The 17,315-nt window shown below is 38.2% G+C and overlaps 1 protein-coding gene across 9 annotated transcripts in view; it reads left to right on the plus strand.

Annotated features, from left to right (window-relative positions):
• Positions 1 to 17,315, plus strand: part of Huwe1 (HECT, UBA and WWE domain containing E3 ubiquitin protein ligase 1) — a 169,090-nt gene that overhangs the window by 98,207 nt on the left and 53,568 nt on the right. For all 9 annotated transcript variants that reach the window (XM_042684866.1, XM_042684873.1, XM_042684865.1 and 6 more), the window contains 13 exons: positions 1,170 to 1,386; positions 1,833 to 1,955; positions 2,428 to 2,665; positions 3,059 to 3,289; positions 4,671 to 4,793; positions 5,316 to 5,411; positions 7,971 to 8,240; positions 9,984 to 10,136; positions 11,889 to 12,016; positions 12,211 to 12,292; positions 13,029 to 13,205; positions 14,919 to 15,078; positions 15,664 to 16,022. In XM_042684866.1, coding sequence (XP_042540800.1) covers positions 1,170 to 1,386; positions 1,833 to 1,955; positions 2,428 to 2,665; positions 3,059 to 3,289; positions 4,671 to 4,793; positions 5,316 to 5,411; positions 7,971 to 8,240; positions 9,984 to 10,136; positions 11,889 to 12,016; positions 12,211 to 12,292; positions 13,029 to 13,205; positions 14,919 to 15,078; positions 15,664 to 16,022 — 2,357 coding nt within the window. The remainder of the gene's footprint in view (positions 1 to 1,169; positions 1,387 to 1,832; positions 1,956 to 2,427; positions 2,666 to 3,058; positions 3,290 to 4,670; positions 4,794 to 5,315; positions 5,412 to 7,970; positions 8,241 to 9,983; positions 10,137 to 11,888; positions 12,017 to 12,210; positions 12,293 to 13,028; positions 13,206 to 14,918; positions 15,079 to 15,663; positions 16,023 to 17,315) is intronic.

Here is a 17,315-nt window from a genome sequence, read left to right on the forward strand (position 1 = left end):
GGAAACAATATTGCATTAAATATGTACATTGATCTTTCTTTGCCATCTTTTTTCCATAAATGTAACTCCATTGTTTGGGGAGCCGATTTTGTTTCTTCTTTAATAGTTGCTGCATTTTAACATTTATTACTAAAGAAGAAAATGAAGACAGCTTCTGGGAATCTTTAGCCTCCCCTAAAAGCAAACACAAAATGGCTCTTAGTGTTTTTATTTGTTATCCTAAATCCTTATCATTTTACCTTTAATTTGTTTATTTTTAATGCTTTTCTCTGAATTTAAACGTCTGTTACTACCTCTGTATTGAAGTAAAATGGACCATCTAAGAACGTGTTCAAGTTTCTTGATCCTTATTTTGTTACACTTTTTGACTTAAGACCCTGCAGCATTTTGGACTTCCTTTGTGGGTCTTGCCCATGTTTTCTTTCTGTGTGGTTGAGCCTTTTATTTTCTCCATCTTTGATCTGCTGTGCTGTTCACCTGAAAGCAGTCATGTGAAATACTTGTAAGCCTAATGTTTGGTTATAATCTCATCTTGGTTATAATCTCATCTTGACTTAAATGCATTAGATTTTCAGATCCTAATTGTAGCATGGCAGTAAACTTATATTTAGCCTATTTCATATTAGGAATAATCCTGAATTGTATGAAATAGAAAAAAAGACCAAAGAGTTATATACTTCAGAGCTTACTCATTTTTGAGCCTGAAACTTCCAACTTGAGTGCAAATGGAGGTTGTGTTTATATAGTGGGTTCCTATGTACATTTATATCTTTTCAAGACCAAATCTTTGATTTAGACCTACCTCCTTTTTTTGTATGGTAAAATGTTTGTTTTCAGAAATGATACACAAGCATTTCTCAAGAGAAACAGTCATTGCAGATATTTAAAACTAGTCAAAAATGTTTAAAGGGAAGTCAGCAAATAATCGGGCATACTTGTATTTCACATTTGTTACATATTAACTGCCAACATACTTCTGCCTCCTACCTTCAACATAGCTATTGTTTCTTATGGAACTTCTAATTTGGATTATCATATATGAAGATAGTTTCTTTGGTGTATTGTTCAGAGAATGGGTCAATCATAAAAGTATTAATACCATGTATTTCTGTTCTCATGAAGTCACTCTGAGAATACTATACAGCCTTATTCTAACTTATGGGTTCCAGCTTCCTCCAGATTAGGCCGAGCACTTGCTGAACTGTTTGGACTCCTTGTTAAACTTTGTGTGGGGTCTCCTGTCCGCCAGAGAAGGAGCCATCATGCGGCCAGTACTACTACAGCACCGACACCTGCTGCTCGATCAACAGCTTCAGCACTCACGAAGCTTCTCACAAAGGGCTTATCTTGGCAGCCCCCACCATATACACCTACTCCCCGCTTCAGGTGAGGTTCTGCTTGAGGTGCTGGGCCTGGAAAATTTACATTAAAAATAATATAATTTGTTTCTATTCTACTTAATTGAAGAGTGAGATATTGAATTTGAGAGCTAGGAAATCTCTTTTTACTCTAGATATATAACCTCTATTATATGTAAGGAACTTGTTTTGATTGCTTGTAGTATAGAACATGATGGAAAATTTTAAAGCACTTAGAGTCAGACTGTGTTTCAGTAACCTTTTATTTGTTATTACATGACAAGTGTCACCTTTCATATTTTTGGCAGTTTTATAACTGTATTATTCACCCAGCTGCTTTTTAGTCTGTCCAATCACTTCAGTGCATGTTAAATGTTACCGTTGTTTTTTTCCCATAAATTTCTCATTGCTTTTATATCTACCTCATGATTTTTTTTACCTAATTTTATTTTTGCTTCCCCCCCCTTCTTACAGGCTAACATTCTTCATCTGTTCCGTTGGTTTCACTTCTCCAATGCTGTTTGATGAAAGGAAGTATCCTTACCACCTCATGCTGCAGAAATTTCTCTGCTCTGGAGGTCACAATGCTCTTTTTGAGTAAGGATCATTTGCTTTACAGGAAAACATTTCTTGAAGTTTGATCTTTTCTGTGTACCAGACCTTTTCAAAACTTTCTAAGTCCCCTGTCTTATGACAGTGAAATATATAGAAATCATTGGTTGTGTCCTTTTATGTTCTGGGACCCAGCCACTTGTGTGCCCTGTTTTCCTTGGGAGGGTGGCGGTTATCCTGTATGACAAGTGTTTCTAAGGGTTTTTAAGACTTGTCATTTTATGTTGTTTGTTTATTGTTTTTATTTTGCTTGGTCAGAACATTTCTAGGCTGAATCTCACTAGTTTGATGGGATTTTTTTTCAGGTCCTTCAAAAGGAAAGCTAGTAAATCTTGGACATATTAACAGTAATAACACCAGGAAAAGGAAAGGACATGTAGTGCTTATGTAGAGAACTAAATGAAAAGCCTCCTTATTGGAGTCATTAATATTTTTACTTTCTCTTATATGAATTTAGAACTTTCAACTGGGCTCTTTCCATGGGAGGCAAGGTTCCTGTTGCTGAAGGATTAGAACATTCAGAATTACCTGATGGCACAGGTGAATTCTTAGATGCTTGGCTTATGCTTGTGGAAAAGATGGTGAATCCTACCACAGTGCTTGAATCTCCACATTCACTGCCTGCCAAATTGCCTGGAGGGGTTCAGAACTTTCCTCAATTCAGTGCCCTCCGCTTCCTTGTGGTAACCCAAAAAGTGAGTATTCAACATTCTAAAGTAAAGAGAAATTTCTTCTTGTTAATTTGATACCTTCTGCTCTACTTTGTCCATGTTAAGGAAATGCAGTTTTTCAAAATATTTTATTGTTATTAAGGTGGTGTACAAATCGATTGCCATTTCATGTCAGGTGGAAATACAATTATAGAAGAGCAATCAAATCTTAGTCCTAGATATGACTGCTTACAGAAAGGTATAAAGACCAAATGAGGATTTTCTGTTGTATCAGTATGAAAGTTATACTTCAGGTTGACATTTTCAAATTGAGTTACATATTCTTTCCTAATTTCCCTCAGTATTTGCCTAGGATTATGATTTCTGTTTACTTTGTCTTTAATTTACTTCGTCACACGTTTTTCAAATGACTTACAGGCAGCCTTTACTTGCATCAAGAATCTATGGAACCGGAAACCCTTAAAGGTCTATGGTGGTCGAATGGCTGAGTCAATGCTAGCAATTCTATGCCACATCCTCCGAGGAGAACCTGTGATTCGAGAGAGACTAAGCAAAGAGAAGGAAGGGTCTCGAGGAGAAGAGGATGCAGGACAAGAAGAGGGTAGCTCCCGTCGTGAACCTCAAGTTAATCAGCAGCAGCTACAACAGGTGGGATTGTAGTCTGAAAATCAGGGATAATTCTTTATAATGTTTATCAGTTTCTAAGTTCATATACCACTAAGTGCTTGGTTTTATTAGCCAGGAGATAAGTTTAAATTGATTCCTCTTGAATTTTTTTTTTCTCCTTAGGAAATGTAGAGGGTATAGTCTCAGATGCATAGGTAATATAATTGTGTCCTCTTTAGTGTGTTAATTATGATATTTTCAGTCACCTGCTGATGTTTTGTTCTTTGCAGGCATACTGACCAATTCATATTTATTCAGCTTTGAGACCATAATCACCTCAATACCTGTTCCCTTTCAATTTAAAATATATAAGTCACATTTTAAAAACTGAAGATTAGAAGTGGGAGTAGAGAGGAACACAACTTTCTGCCACTTGTCAAAAAGAGCATTTTATTTTCCTCCTTTTATATATTTGCATGGGCTTTATGTCAAGAGTCTTACTCAAATCTTCTATAGATTTATGCCCCATTTCTTATTATTTAAGTGATAAATGTCTCACTGGGCAGTAGTAGAGTATATACACAAAGCACTGAGTTTAACACCCTACATTGCAACAACAAACTGATAACATTTTGTTTATATAAGTCTGGGGAGTAAGCAAGGTATTATTATTTTTTGATCGGTTGTGGGGCTTGAATTCTGGACTTGGACGCTGTCCCTTAGCTCTTCAGCTTGAGCCACAATGCCACTTCGTTTTCTGAATGGTTTATTGGAGATAAGAGTCTCATGGACTTTCCTGCCCAGGCTGGCTTTGAACTGTATTCCTCAGATCTCAGCCTCCTGAGTAGCTAGGATTATAAGCATGAGCCACCGGCATCCACAAGGTATTTTTAAAAAGCATTGATAATTTTGCTACAAAAGATAATTCTTATCTATTTTGAGTTGCTTGGTTCTACCATTAATTTTTATATAGTTCTAAATAAAATTTAAAATTGCTTTCATTAAGAAAGTTTTGGCTATTTTAGTATTAAATATTAATTTTCCTAAAGTTCCTTATAAATCTGTGGTACAGTTTACTTATGTATCTCTCATGATGATTTCACAAGTAGTAGATTTTCTAGTTTAGTTTTTGAAGTACATTTTATGCTGCTAAGAAAAACCTCACTGTTTTCTACAAAATTGGAACCAGTTTATGCTTGTACATCAGCAGCTAGTCTTTCAATTAGAACCATCTATCCTGAATGTGTAGCTTTAATGTTTGAATAGTTGTAGCAGCACCAAAGAGAAAGGACCACTCATAGTATCTAACTGCACTGCTTAACAGTACCCTCAGTTCCTGTTTCCATCCAGAAAAGGTTTCATTCATTTTAAATGCATTTTCATTTCTTTATTGTAGTCTTGAGCTCTTGTAATCTTTTTGTAGCTCATGGACATGGGTTTTACAAGAGAACATGCCATGGAGGCCCTGTTGAATACAAGCACCATGGAGCAAGCTACTGAATACCTTCTAACCCACCCTCCTCCAATCATGGGAGGAGTTGTTCGGGTAAGTTGGCATAGGAATTATAATATCAGTTTGGTTTTATTACTAATAGCATTTTCCCCCTTACCTTTCCATCTCTGATCTTTCTTACAATAAACTACTTCTCATTTTCCTATTTCACTCATGATCACTTACCTATATTTCCTTTTTCACAAAACCTCTCAGAGCTTCAGAATGTAATGACAAGAAGCTGCCTGTCCTCCAGTCATGCATGCTATTAGCCTGAATTTATATATTAACTTGTAATCCAAAGAAGAGACATGCCTTTCTGAGGTTCAGAATTTATGGTTTATTCTATATAATTACTTCCTGTGTTCAATTCATTGTGATTTTCCTCCCATTGTTCCTGTAATGTTCAAGTAAGCCTAGATGGGTTTGGCTACAGAGAGCCATATTCAGAGCATATCCCCTTCCCTGTCTAAAGATTGGCTGCAAAATAAATAATGCCATGTGAGTTGGGGTTGCCTATGAGTTTTATCTGTTTCAGATGTGTGTAATTGTTGGAATTTCTGTATTACTCTCTAGGATCTCAGCATGTCTGAAGAGGACCAAATGATGAGAGCAATTGCTATGTCTTTGGGACAGGATATCCCAATGGATCAAAGGGCAGAGTCACCTGAGGTAACTAGAAAGCAGCATCCTATAGGCTTTTGCACTTTAATAATAGTATTTTATAATTACTCTGTTCCTATTGTATGCTGTCTATAATTGAGCTACCTAGTATTAACTCAAAACTTTAGAAGATGCAGATGAAGTATTAGTCTGTGTTGTCACAAATAACACCCAGAATGTACTTGGTTTGTTTGTTTGTTTTGCTGTCTTTTTTTTTTTTGAGTCTGGTAGTGGGGCCTGAACTCTGGGCCTGGGTGCTGTCCCTCAGCTCTTCAGCTCAAGGCTAGCACTCTACCACTTAAGCCACAGCGCCACTTCTGGCTTTTTTCTTTTTGCTTATGTGGTGCTGAGGAATCGAACCCAGGGCCTCAGGCATGCAAGGCAAGCACTCTACAACTGAGCCACCTTCCCCAGCCCCCTTTTGCTATCTTTTTTAAGTGATACTTTATTGAATTTAACATAGTGCCAAAAGTAAGGTTATATCTAAAAAGGATTATGGTGGGATATTGCAGATAACTGGAAACATTTTTGGGGTGTTGGAGCCATCCTTCTCTTGTCTTCTCTGTGGCTTCAGTTATACTCATTGTCATACCCTGATGGAATTTCAACTTCTTGAGAAAGTTTTGGATAGAATTGCAAATGCATTCTTTTTGGTATGTGATTTCGCTTAGCTTGCATAACTATTCATGGAAGATGATTTCTAATTTTGTAGAATAAATTTTTTTGCCATCCTGGGGCTTTGACCCTGGGTGCTATCCCTGAGGAGCTGCTTTTACTCAAGGTTGGTACTCTTCCACTTGATCCACAGCACCACATCTGGCTTTTTATGTGTATGTGATACTGAGAAATTAAACTCAGAGCTTCATGCATGCTAGACAAGTACTCTACCCTGAGCCAGCTTCCCTGCTTAGAATACATTTTTATTAGCTTACATTAGCTATAGGGTAATATTTCATTGTTACCTTTCCACACATGTTGGTAATAAAATGTCATATAGGATTTATTTAACCAGTCCTGAACTCAGCACCTGTACACTATTTTCTTACAACAATGGAATTGAGAGACTCCTTGCTTTAATGTATAGCCCCTGAGCTTTTGCTCAAGGCTAGCACTCTACCACTTGAGCCATGGCACCACTTCTGGCTTTTTCTGTTCATGTGGTACTAAGGAATCAAACCCAGGGCTTCATGCATGCTGGGCAAACACTATACCACTAAGCTACATTCCCAGCCCCTGATTTTTTTTAATATTAACTTTGTAATTTGCAGCCTTGTTAGATTAACTTAGTTACAATAATAATATAGAATATTTAGATATTTCTTTTTTATTTATTAATTTAATTTTATGCCAGTCCTTGGGCTTTGAACCATAATCCTCAGATCTCAGTCTCCTGAGTCACTAGAATTAAAGGAATGAGCCACTGATCCCTGGCTACATTTGTTTGCCCCCCACTTTTTTCCATCAGTTATGGCACTTTAACTCAAGGTCCAGGCCCTGTCCCTGCGTTTGGTTCATTCAAGCCTGATGCTTTGTTGTTCTAAGCCACAGTGGCACTTGTTTTTTCTGAAGGTTAATTGGAGATAAGAATCTCATGGACGGGCTGGGAAGGTGGCTCAGTGGTAGCGCGCTTGCCTTGCATGCATGAGGCCCTGGGTTCGATTCCTCAGCACCACATAAGCAAAAAGAAAAAAGCCGGAAGTGGCACTGTGGCTCAAGTGGTAGAGCGCTAGCCTTGCTTTGAAAAGCTGAGGGACAGCGCCCAGGCCCAGAGTTTAGGCCCCACAACCGGACCCCCCAAAAAAAAAAGAATCTCATGGACTTCTGTGCCCCTGCTGGCTTTGAATTGTGATTCTCAGATCTCAACTTCCTGAGTAGCTAGGATTACAGCATAAGCCACCAGTGCCTGTCTTTTTTTTAGGTTTTTTGTTGTTGTTGTCATTGTTGTTAATTCACATTCTAAATTTCCTTTTTTCAAAATTAAAAAAAAACTTGAAATGATTGCACAAAAGATTTACAATTTAGCCAGGTGGGGGTGTCTCAAATCTGTAATCCTAGCTACTCAGGATGCTGAGACCTAAGGATCATGGTTCAAAGCCAGCCTGGGCAGGAAAGTCTGAAATTTTTTGCTGCCAGTCTCAGGACATAGGCGCTATCCCTGAGCCTCTTTTTCTCAAAGCTTAGAAAGCTACCACTTACTTAGCCACAGTGCCCCTTCTGGCTTTTTCTATTCATGAGGTACTAAGGAATCAAACCCAGGGCTTCTTCATGTACTCTACTACTAAGCCACCTTCCCAGCCCCCATGAGACTCTTATCTCAAATTAACCAAAAGAAAACTGGAAGTGGCACTGTAGGTCAAAGTGGTAAGAGTGCTAATCGCTTGAGTTTCAAAGCTGAGACAGATTCCAGGCTAAGAGTTCAAACCCCATGACCCACCTAAAAAAGTTACAATTTAATATTTTAATTTTTGTGTCTAGTACACTGTATTAGAGTTACCCCCTTCTTAGTCTCCTTCATGTTTCTTCCTTCACCCCTCCAATATGCTGACACTCTTTCTTCCCTGACTCCAGGAAGTTGCTTGCCGGAAGGAGGAAGAGGAAAGGAAAGCTCGAGAAAAACAAGAGGAGGAAGAAGCTAAATGTCTAGAGAAGTTCCAGGATGCTGACCCACTTGAACAAGATGAGCTCCATACTTTCACAGATACAATGTTACCAGGCTGCTTCCACCTTCTTGATGAACTGCCAGACACAGTGTACCGTGTGTGCGATCTGATCATGACTGCCATCAAACGTAATGGAGCAGACTATCGTGACATGATTCTGAAGCAAGTAGTAAATCAGGTAGGCTTTCAGTGGGCCACAAGAAAGGAGCATATGGTGTTTTTTTTTCTTTTTTACCATCAACAACCCGATTTCTGAAAAACTAGTACTTTTGCATTCTATCAACCGTTGCTATATTTACACTTTCAGTCTTTTTTATTGCAATCTAGCTTCTGCTTCCATGTTCAAAATGTATTGTACTCTTGAGCTAAGTTAGAAAACTTTCTACATAACAGTTACTTCATGGTATATATTTATGGCACAATATTTGTTGTTTTTGATTGGTTGTTGCCTTTTTCCTCCCCAGTACTTGGGTTTCAACTCAGAGCCTCATTCTTACTAAAGCATGCATGTTACCAATTAAGCCACACTCTGACCATTTTTGTTTTAGTTACTTAGAGTAAGCTTGAGTGTCCTATTTTTGATTGTGCCTAGCTATACAGAATATAGAGATCTGAGGATTGTGGTCCAAAGACAGCCTGGGCAGGAAAGTCTGAGAGATTCTATCTCTAATTAACCACCCAAAAGCTAAAAGTAACTCAAATGGGAGAATGTTCACCCTTACCAAGAAAACTGAGGGAAAGTTTCCACGTCCTGAGTTCAAGCCCCTTAGAAGAAACAGTATGCCAGTTGCAGAAGTAGGATAAGAAATTAGGATAAATCCTCAAAGCCACTGATGAACATTTTGTTGTATTTTCTTTGTTGTTTCTAATCTAGTCCTATGTTTTAATCATTACTATTTTGTTTTTACAAAATCTTTAAACCTAATGCCCGTGGAAAAACTTAAGGGAGAAGACCTACTTTTGATCTATATAAAGTGGGTTTTTTTTGTTGGTTGTGCTGTTTATTGTACTTGAGATTACACTTGTCATTGTGTCAAGCAAGTGTTTTACTCTTTTAGCCATGACCTAGTCCTTCACAAGTTTTTAATTTACAGTATTGTAAAAGTCAAGGAAAACTGTAGAAGAAAAAAGTTGTGGTTTTTTTTTTTTTTTTTTTTTTCCTAAAGCCAGTGTATTAGGGCTTAAACTCAGAGCCTTGAGTTTCCACTCAGCTTTTTTCGATGTCTTGAGCTTTTCCACATCTTAAGTCCAGCATTTTGCTGGTTAATTAGAGGTAAGAATCTCAGATTTTTCTACTGGGGCCAGCTTCAAACTGCGATCCTTATATCTGTGTCTCCTAAGCATTTTTGAATACAGAGGTGAACCAACAATGCCTTGCTTTTTACTATACTTGTATGAGAAATAAAACCTTTTTGGAAAAGGAAAGTGTTATCATATTCATTTTGACACATGTAATCTTTCAGTGTTCTAGGTTTTTAGTGGGTTTTATTAAATGATAATTCTGAATAAGATAATAACAAAAGATTGCTGATGGATCTAATAAGTGGCTGAGGCCTTTGTGATATTGACTATGTAATACCAAGAATTTTGATAAACATTTGTTTCCAGGCTGGTGAGTGTTCCAAGTGTTTAGCATGCAATTCTAGCACAACCTGAAGTTCAAACACCACTATCAGTTCATGTGTTTGACTTTGTGATATAGGCTGCTTCTTTTTTAGGCTGATTCTTATAATCTAAAATCAGTATAATTATCATGGTGATTACATTTTTTGGCATTAAATCTCTGAAGTATCTATTTTATCATTTCCCTGTCTTCGTTGCATATATTAGGCTGGAAAGAGTATTTGTAAAGATTGAAAATGTTCTCAAAATCTCATTACTCTGTAGTTTACTGATTTTGGCCATTTTTCTTCTTTTCCAGGTGTGGGAAGCTGCTGATGTATTGATCAAAGCTGCTCTTCCATTGACAACAAGTGACACAAAAACTGTATCAGAGTGGATCAGTCAGATGGCTACCTTGCCCCAGGCCTCCAATTTGGCTACTAGAATCTTGCTTTTAACACTACTCTTTGAGGTAAAATTTATGTCTTTGGGACTGTGTAATTCATTTGTCAAAAAAGTTACTGAGTATCTACCATATGAGACATTGAAGAAAAGAGAAATGTAAAGCATGATCTCTGTGTTTTATTAGTCTACAACCCCTCTAACAGGCTAAGATGTGCAAAATACTAAATGAATTATAGGAACAATTTTGAGTTTAGGAAACATTACTTCCTCAATAAAAAATAGTTGATCAAGTCCATAAATGGTTGGGTGACAATTTAAAAGCATATATAAATAATTAGCCAGGTGCTGGTGACTCATGCCTGAAAACCTAGTTACTGAGCAGGGGTGTGTGTTGAGATCTGAGGATCACCATTTGAAGCCAGCAAGGGTGGGAAAGTCTTTTGAGACCCCCCATCTCTAGTTGACTACCACATAATCAAAAGTGCCTCACACTAGCCTTAAGCCAAAAAGCCCAGGGACACTACCCAGGTGGTGAGCTCAAGAAAATCATCGTTGTCGTCATCATCGTAGTAGTAAAAATGTTTGCCTCTCTTAGAATGCCTAACTGGCAGCTGTATAATCATGTGAACTATGGAAATTCAGGGTTGTTAGTGTTATGGTAATCAGGTTCTCTCCTTTACCAACTGATGAGTCAGCAGGTTATTTGGGGTCAGAGAGTAGTTTAGGTAAGGCTTGTTATTAATTTGACCAGCATATTAGCTAAGACTGGTTTTAGATTAGACAATTGATTTTTTTTTTATGTAGGTCATTACATTTAATAGTAAAATGTGAAACTTATGAGTTATAGTAACTCAAGAGATGATTCTAGTATATATGTCGAGTAGTCAGGATACCTTTTTTTTCCCTAGGCCTGAGGCTTGAACTCAGGGCCTGGGCATTGTCCGTGAGCATCTTCATGCGCAAAGGTAGTGCTCTACCACTTGAGCCACAGCACCACTTCTGGTTTTCTGGTGGTTAATTGGAGATCAGAGTCTCAGGGCCTTTTCTGCCTGGGCTGGCTTTTAACAGCAATACTCAGATCCCAGCTTCCTGAGTAGCTGGGATTATAGGTGTGAGCCACTGTAACTCAGCTCCTTCTTTATTTTAATAGCCATTTCTATTTTAATGTGCCAGACACTGTGTTGGACACTTTGTGTGGGTGCACACATTTTTAAAAATCATCACAAATACTATGGAAGTCGAAATTATTACTTCCCTTGACTCATGAGGAAACTATAAAGGCTAGTGAATTGAAGTAAATGATCTCAGATTAACCAGTTAATGCTTACAACCAATTCTGTTAATGTTTACCTCCATGTTCTTTTTTTTATTTTAATTTATTTTTTATTGTGAAAATACTGTACAGAGGGGTTACAATTACATGGGCAAGATAATGAGTACATTTCTTATCAAGCATTGTAGTCTCCTTTGTTTCCCCTTCCCAGCCTCCCCCCCCCCCCACCCAATCCTCCCCTCCCCCCCACCAAAGTTGTAAAGTTCGTTTTCGACATGACAACTTGTACTTCCCATTGTTGCAACGGGTCCACCTGTATCCTTATTTAAACGACTTGTTTTTCCCCTTCCCCTCCACAAATTATACCAACATCAAATACAGTGAAAGCAGGGGTTATACTGTGGGGGATGGACATACAAAGCAACAAAGAAATAATCTTATAAATGCGTTAGAAACAAATGCATGAAGGAAAAAAACACATTTGAATACATATCTTAGGGTTCGTACTAATTTGTGTTTCTTGCTTTTTTCTTTTCAATCATTTAGGAGTTGAAACTACCATGTGCTTGGGTGGTGGAGTCAAGTGGCATCCTTAATGTCTTAATCAAGCTCTTGGAGGTGGTTCAGCCTTGCCTACAGGCTGCTAAGGAACAAAAAGATGTCCAGACCCCAAAGTTAGTGAATATTATAAATTTTACTACTGTTTCTTAGAAATTGGTCTATTGGGCTGAGGGCCTGAATCAAGCATTTTCAGCAACATATATGGGGCAAATCATAAGTGCTTTTATACTTAGACTACTAACCACATACCTGATAAACTAGAGAGATTTTACCAATGTGCCTAGAATAAATTACTTCTCCTTTTTAGGTGGATCACCCCAGTTTTGCTTCTTATTGATTTCTATGAAAAGACAGCCATTTCCTCAAAAAGAAGATCTCAAATGACTAAGGTGCGTGATTTATAGTGTCTGGTTGGCAGGATAGTTTAAGTTTTTATGCAAAACTTGACCAGAAGAAAATATAGGAGATAGATGTTCATATGAGGGTATTTCATGTAGGTATCAAATTATTTTCCTAAGGAACTATGTGCTAAAAGTTTCAAGAACTTAATCTGGAAGTTAGCAGTGTTAATCTTCTGTTACATGAAGAACTGGGTATGCAGCAATCTGTCTACAAACAAGTTTTTTCTCCTAACTGAATTTCTGTTCCAGCTCATCCAGAAGAACATTCTTGTTTGGGGGAAAACAGTTGTTAACAAAAAGAAAGTATGAGATTTTAATACTGAGAAATGAATGGGAGTCTTGCACATGGAAATGTTAAGATAATTGAAGTTAAACTTGTGTGAAAACCTCTTGTTTTTAAAATGTATTAAACAGCCAATGTGGGCTAGGAAGGTGACTCAGTGGTAGAGTGCTTTCCTTGTATGCATGAGGTCCTGGGTTCGATTCCTCAGCACCCACATAAGCAGAAAAGGCCAAAGTGATGCTGTAGCTCAAGTAGTAGAGTGCTAGCCTTGAGCTGAATAGCTGAGGGACAGCGCCCAGGCCCAGAGTTCAAGCTCCACAAGTGACAAAAAAAAAAGGCCATGTATTTATTTTTCCTGGATTAGTTTTAGCAGTTAGCACCATTTATTTTAACAATCAACCTTGACGGAAATAAAGATAAACTTTATACTTCTATATTTAGTACCTACAGTCCAACAACAACAACTGGCGCTGGTTTGATGACCGTTCTGGGCGTTGGTGTAGTTACAGTGCCAGCAACAATAGCACTATTGATTCTGCCTGGAAATCTGGAGAAACAAGTGTGCGATTCACAGCAGGCCGAAGAAGATATACTGTCCAGTTCACCACAATGGTGCAGGTATATGTTCATTAAGTGCTATAAACTGTATTAGAAAGCGGGAATGTACTGGATTTCCTATTTGATTGTTCTCTGAACCAATGATCCTATGATCCAATGATTTATGCTTCTAAATTGAGTGTAATCTTTGAAGAGCTAAATTCTCCTAAAGTCACAGACCTTGAGTTTATGTAATGCTTTGATTTTCCAGTGTTCAATCAAGGTTAAGGAGTGATTAGAATCAGACTCTGTTTTGTTGGAAAGTTTAATCCTACCTACTCAAAGTGATAGATCTGTGGGTTGATAGATATTATGGGACCACCTGGGAAGGAAAATCCAGAAACCTTCCAATTAACATGAAAAAGCTGGAAGTGGGAGTTGTTCCTCAAGTGGTGGAGCACCAGCTGTGAGCTAAACACCAAGGTCCACACTTGGATCCTAGCTACTCAGGAGGCTGAGATCTGAGCCATCCCTGTTTATAGCAAGCCCTGGTAGGAAAGTCCATGAAATGCTTATCATCTCCAGTTACCCAGCAAAAAGCCAATAGTGAAGCTATAGATCAAATAATAAAAGTTAGCAAAAATGCTGAACGTACTCAGGCCTTGAGTTCAAGCCCTAGCAAACCCACCCCCCCCCCCCACCCCGCACACACACACACAAAGCCATGTCTTGGAAGTCAAGCCCACTGCAGCACCAGATAAAATAAAAAGGTAGTGACTAAGGCCTTGGGTAGGTTAGGGTGAGGGACAGAATATACACTTAGCAAGAGGCTTGAGTCTTGAGCATCAACTTTATTTTTTCTTTCTTAGAGATTAATATGGTTTGACTTCAGGGTCTTTGCTTACTGAGGAGTTAGGCAATCAGGCCCAGCGATCCCTCCGCCTCTGAATTACTTTTTTAAATATAAATGAAATGAATTTCACTAAGGGACTCTTCTACTTAATATACACTAGCTACTCAATAAATAAATGACTACTCTATCCTAACACAAGCCTAAACTCCTGCCTTCCCTCATCACTTCAGCATCACACAAACCAAAGATATGAATGATGTACTAAAACCAGACTAGGCTAAGCATCAGTGATTCATGCTGCTACTCAGAATGCTGAGATACTGAAGAGATTCAAAACTAGCCCAGGGCAACAGATCATATAGACTTTTAACTTCGGGTGGTAAAATGCCAGCCCTAAGTGCAAATAGAACAAAACAAGCACAAGCAGATTTGAGTCCAAGCCCCTGTTCAGCACACATGCTTGTTGGCCTGTGCATGTATATACACACAGACACAAATTCATTATGGGGCCCTGACTGTGCTCCCTTCCATCCCAGTAATTTTCTGGGTTTTTTTTGTCCGTAAGAATAAGATTACGTGGGCTGGGAAGGTGGCTCAGTGGTAGAGTGCTTGCCTTGCATGCATGAGGCCCTGGGTTCCATTCCTCAGCACCACATAAGCAGAAAAGGCTGGAAGTGGCGCTGTGGCTCAAGTGGTAGAGTGCTAGCCTTGAGCTGAAGAGCTGAGGGACAGCGCCCAGGCCCAGAGTTCAGGCCCCACGACCAGACCTTAAAAAAAAAAGAAAAACAAGAATGAGATAACTTTCCAAGATTTCCTCCTTTTTTAGCATTTTACCTATAAGGTCTCTTTCCTCATACCCTCACTATTCACAAGCACACGCCTACACACACACACACAATTTCTCTTTCAGTAGAAATTATTTTATCTGCTTAAATGTCTAGGTTAATGAAGAAACAGGGAACCGGCGCCCTGTCATGCTGACTCTCCTTCGGGTACCACGTCTGAATAAGAATTCAAAAAATAGCAATGGACAAGAACTAGAGAAGACACTAGAAGAAAGTAAAGAACTAGATATCAAACGTAAAGAAAATAAAAGCAGTGGTATGGACTTTTCATTTTGCTCTTGGGTTTTTTAATCTTTTTCTTTTTGTGTGTTTTTCTTCATTGTTGTTTTACTGAGAATTGACCTCAGTGCCTTATGCTTGCTAGACAAGTATTCTACCAGTTGAGGCACATGCGCAGCTAAACTTTTTTTTTTTTTTTTCCTTTTAGACAGTAAGCCTAGGCTTGGCCTTCCAACCTCTGCTTCCAAGTAACCTCCATACCTGGTTTTCATTTTAAATCTTCTGTTTGTTTATGAAAAGCAGAAATGGGGTTTGAACTCACACTTGCTGGACACAAATTCTGCCATTTAAGTCCTGCCCATAGACTTCTTTTTAAATCTTTAAGGAATGTTTCTAATGATGTACCTTTATATCTTAAGATCTAGGCAGTTTCATTTCCCTCAGATTGTTTACTGAGTGAAAGATGCACAGTCCTGGCATACATGCATGCCTTTTCATCTGGTCTTATGATTGATATTTGGTATATTTCTCCTAAGACCTAAGTTGTGGGCCAGTTACTGAGTGGCATATTGAAGGAAATTGCACGTTAAAATTTCTAAAATATTTATTTTCTTATTTGAAGATAATTCCTTGGCTCTAGAGAATACAAACACTGAAAAGGAGACTACCCAAGAAGAAACAAAAGTTGGCGAGATCCTGATCCAGGGCCTAACGGAAGATATGGTGACTGTTTTAATCCGAGCCTGTGTGAGCATGCTGGGAGTCCCTGTGGACCCAGATACTTTGCATGCCACCCTTCGCCTCTGCCTGAGGCTCACCCGGGACCACAAATATGCCATGATGTTTGCAGAGCTGAAGAGTACCCGCATGATCCTGAATTTGACCCAGAGCTCCGGCTTCAATGGGTTTACTCCTCTGGTCACCCTTCTCTTAAGACACATCATTGAGGACCCATGCACCCTCCGTCATACCATGGAAAAGGTCAGCCTTTTTGGTGTCCGATGCGGTCTTAACAGCATACTTTTCTTCTCCTTAGTTGTAGAACAGATGTGTTCTTCTCAGCATATATAACAAGATGCATATACTATATATTCTGTCTACCATATTTCCTAACTGATCTTGGAAGTTCACTTTGGTTTAGTAGATTATTCTATTGAGTGACATTTTTTTAATGAACTGAAAAAAATCATTTCTACTCTTTTTTTTTTAATTAATTTTTTGGTCGGTTGTGGGGCTTGAACTCTGGCCTTGGGCACTGTCCCTGCACTCTTCAGCTCAAGGCGAGCGCTCTACTGTTTGAGCCCACAGCTCCCCACGACCAACAACAACAAAAAAAAGATAATTCCTTTGTAGGAATAGCTACTGGATCTTTAAAAAAAAACAGCTTTTAAAAAAAAAAAAAGCTTGCATTTGGGGTTACAACACTAAAGTTTTATGATATTTGCAATTTCCCAGGCACTGTGGTAGACACTTACCACTTGCCCCCATGGTACAGAACAGAAAATAGCTTTTATATGTTTTAGGAGAATTATAAATTAAACAAATGGCAATAATTATAAACATCACAAATTGGTACACATTTGTGTAATAAAGGTAGGAGGCAAACATCTTACTAGTAAAGCTTTTTCTTCGTAGTTGTACAAAAATCTCTGTCCTAATTCTTTGTCTGGGGTGTCATCATGTGACCTTTAGTAGACCTATCTTCCATTTTCTGTTTTTGAAACATTGTTTCCTACCATGACAAGTAATATTGCAATATTCATTTTAGTGGAGATTAGTAGAAACTAGATCAAAAGGTGTAAGTGTATTTTTAACTTGCTGGTCCTAAAGGTGGTATCAACTTATACTTCTGTTTGTGTATGAGTATGTATCTAAGTTTCTAAACAGTTTCTCATCCTGTTTGCTTTTACCTCACATCTTTAAAATCAAAAGAGAGCTGTTTAAAGCAGCAGGTAAATGACTACAAAGCAAGATAACAAAATTTGGACTAAAAGAGCAAAAAATTTAAGGTATTTAAAATTTATTAAATGCCCAGGTTAAATACAGTTTATTGTTGGTTGAGGAAAAACTATTAAAGCTTTAAGTAAATTTAATTTAGGAATATGGGGAACAAAGACAACTGGCAGTTTAGGCTTTTGTTTTTTGATTTTGGTTTTGTTTTGTGCTGCTCCTGGAGTTTGAAATTTGGGCCTTCACTCTGTCCCTGAACTTTGATCTAACTAACACTCTACAACTTGAGCCACAGTTCTACCTTTAGATTTTATTGGTGGCAAT

This window comes from Dipodomys spectabilis, unplaced genomic scaffold (assembly GCF_019054845.1).
Source record: "Dipodomys spectabilis isolate Male_0828 unplaced genomic scaffold, ASM1905484v1 ptg000091l, whole genome shotgun sequence".
In the NCBI taxonomy this organism is placed as follows: Eukaryota; Metazoa; Chordata; class Mammalia; order Rodentia; family Heteromyidae; genus Dipodomys; species Dipodomys spectabilis.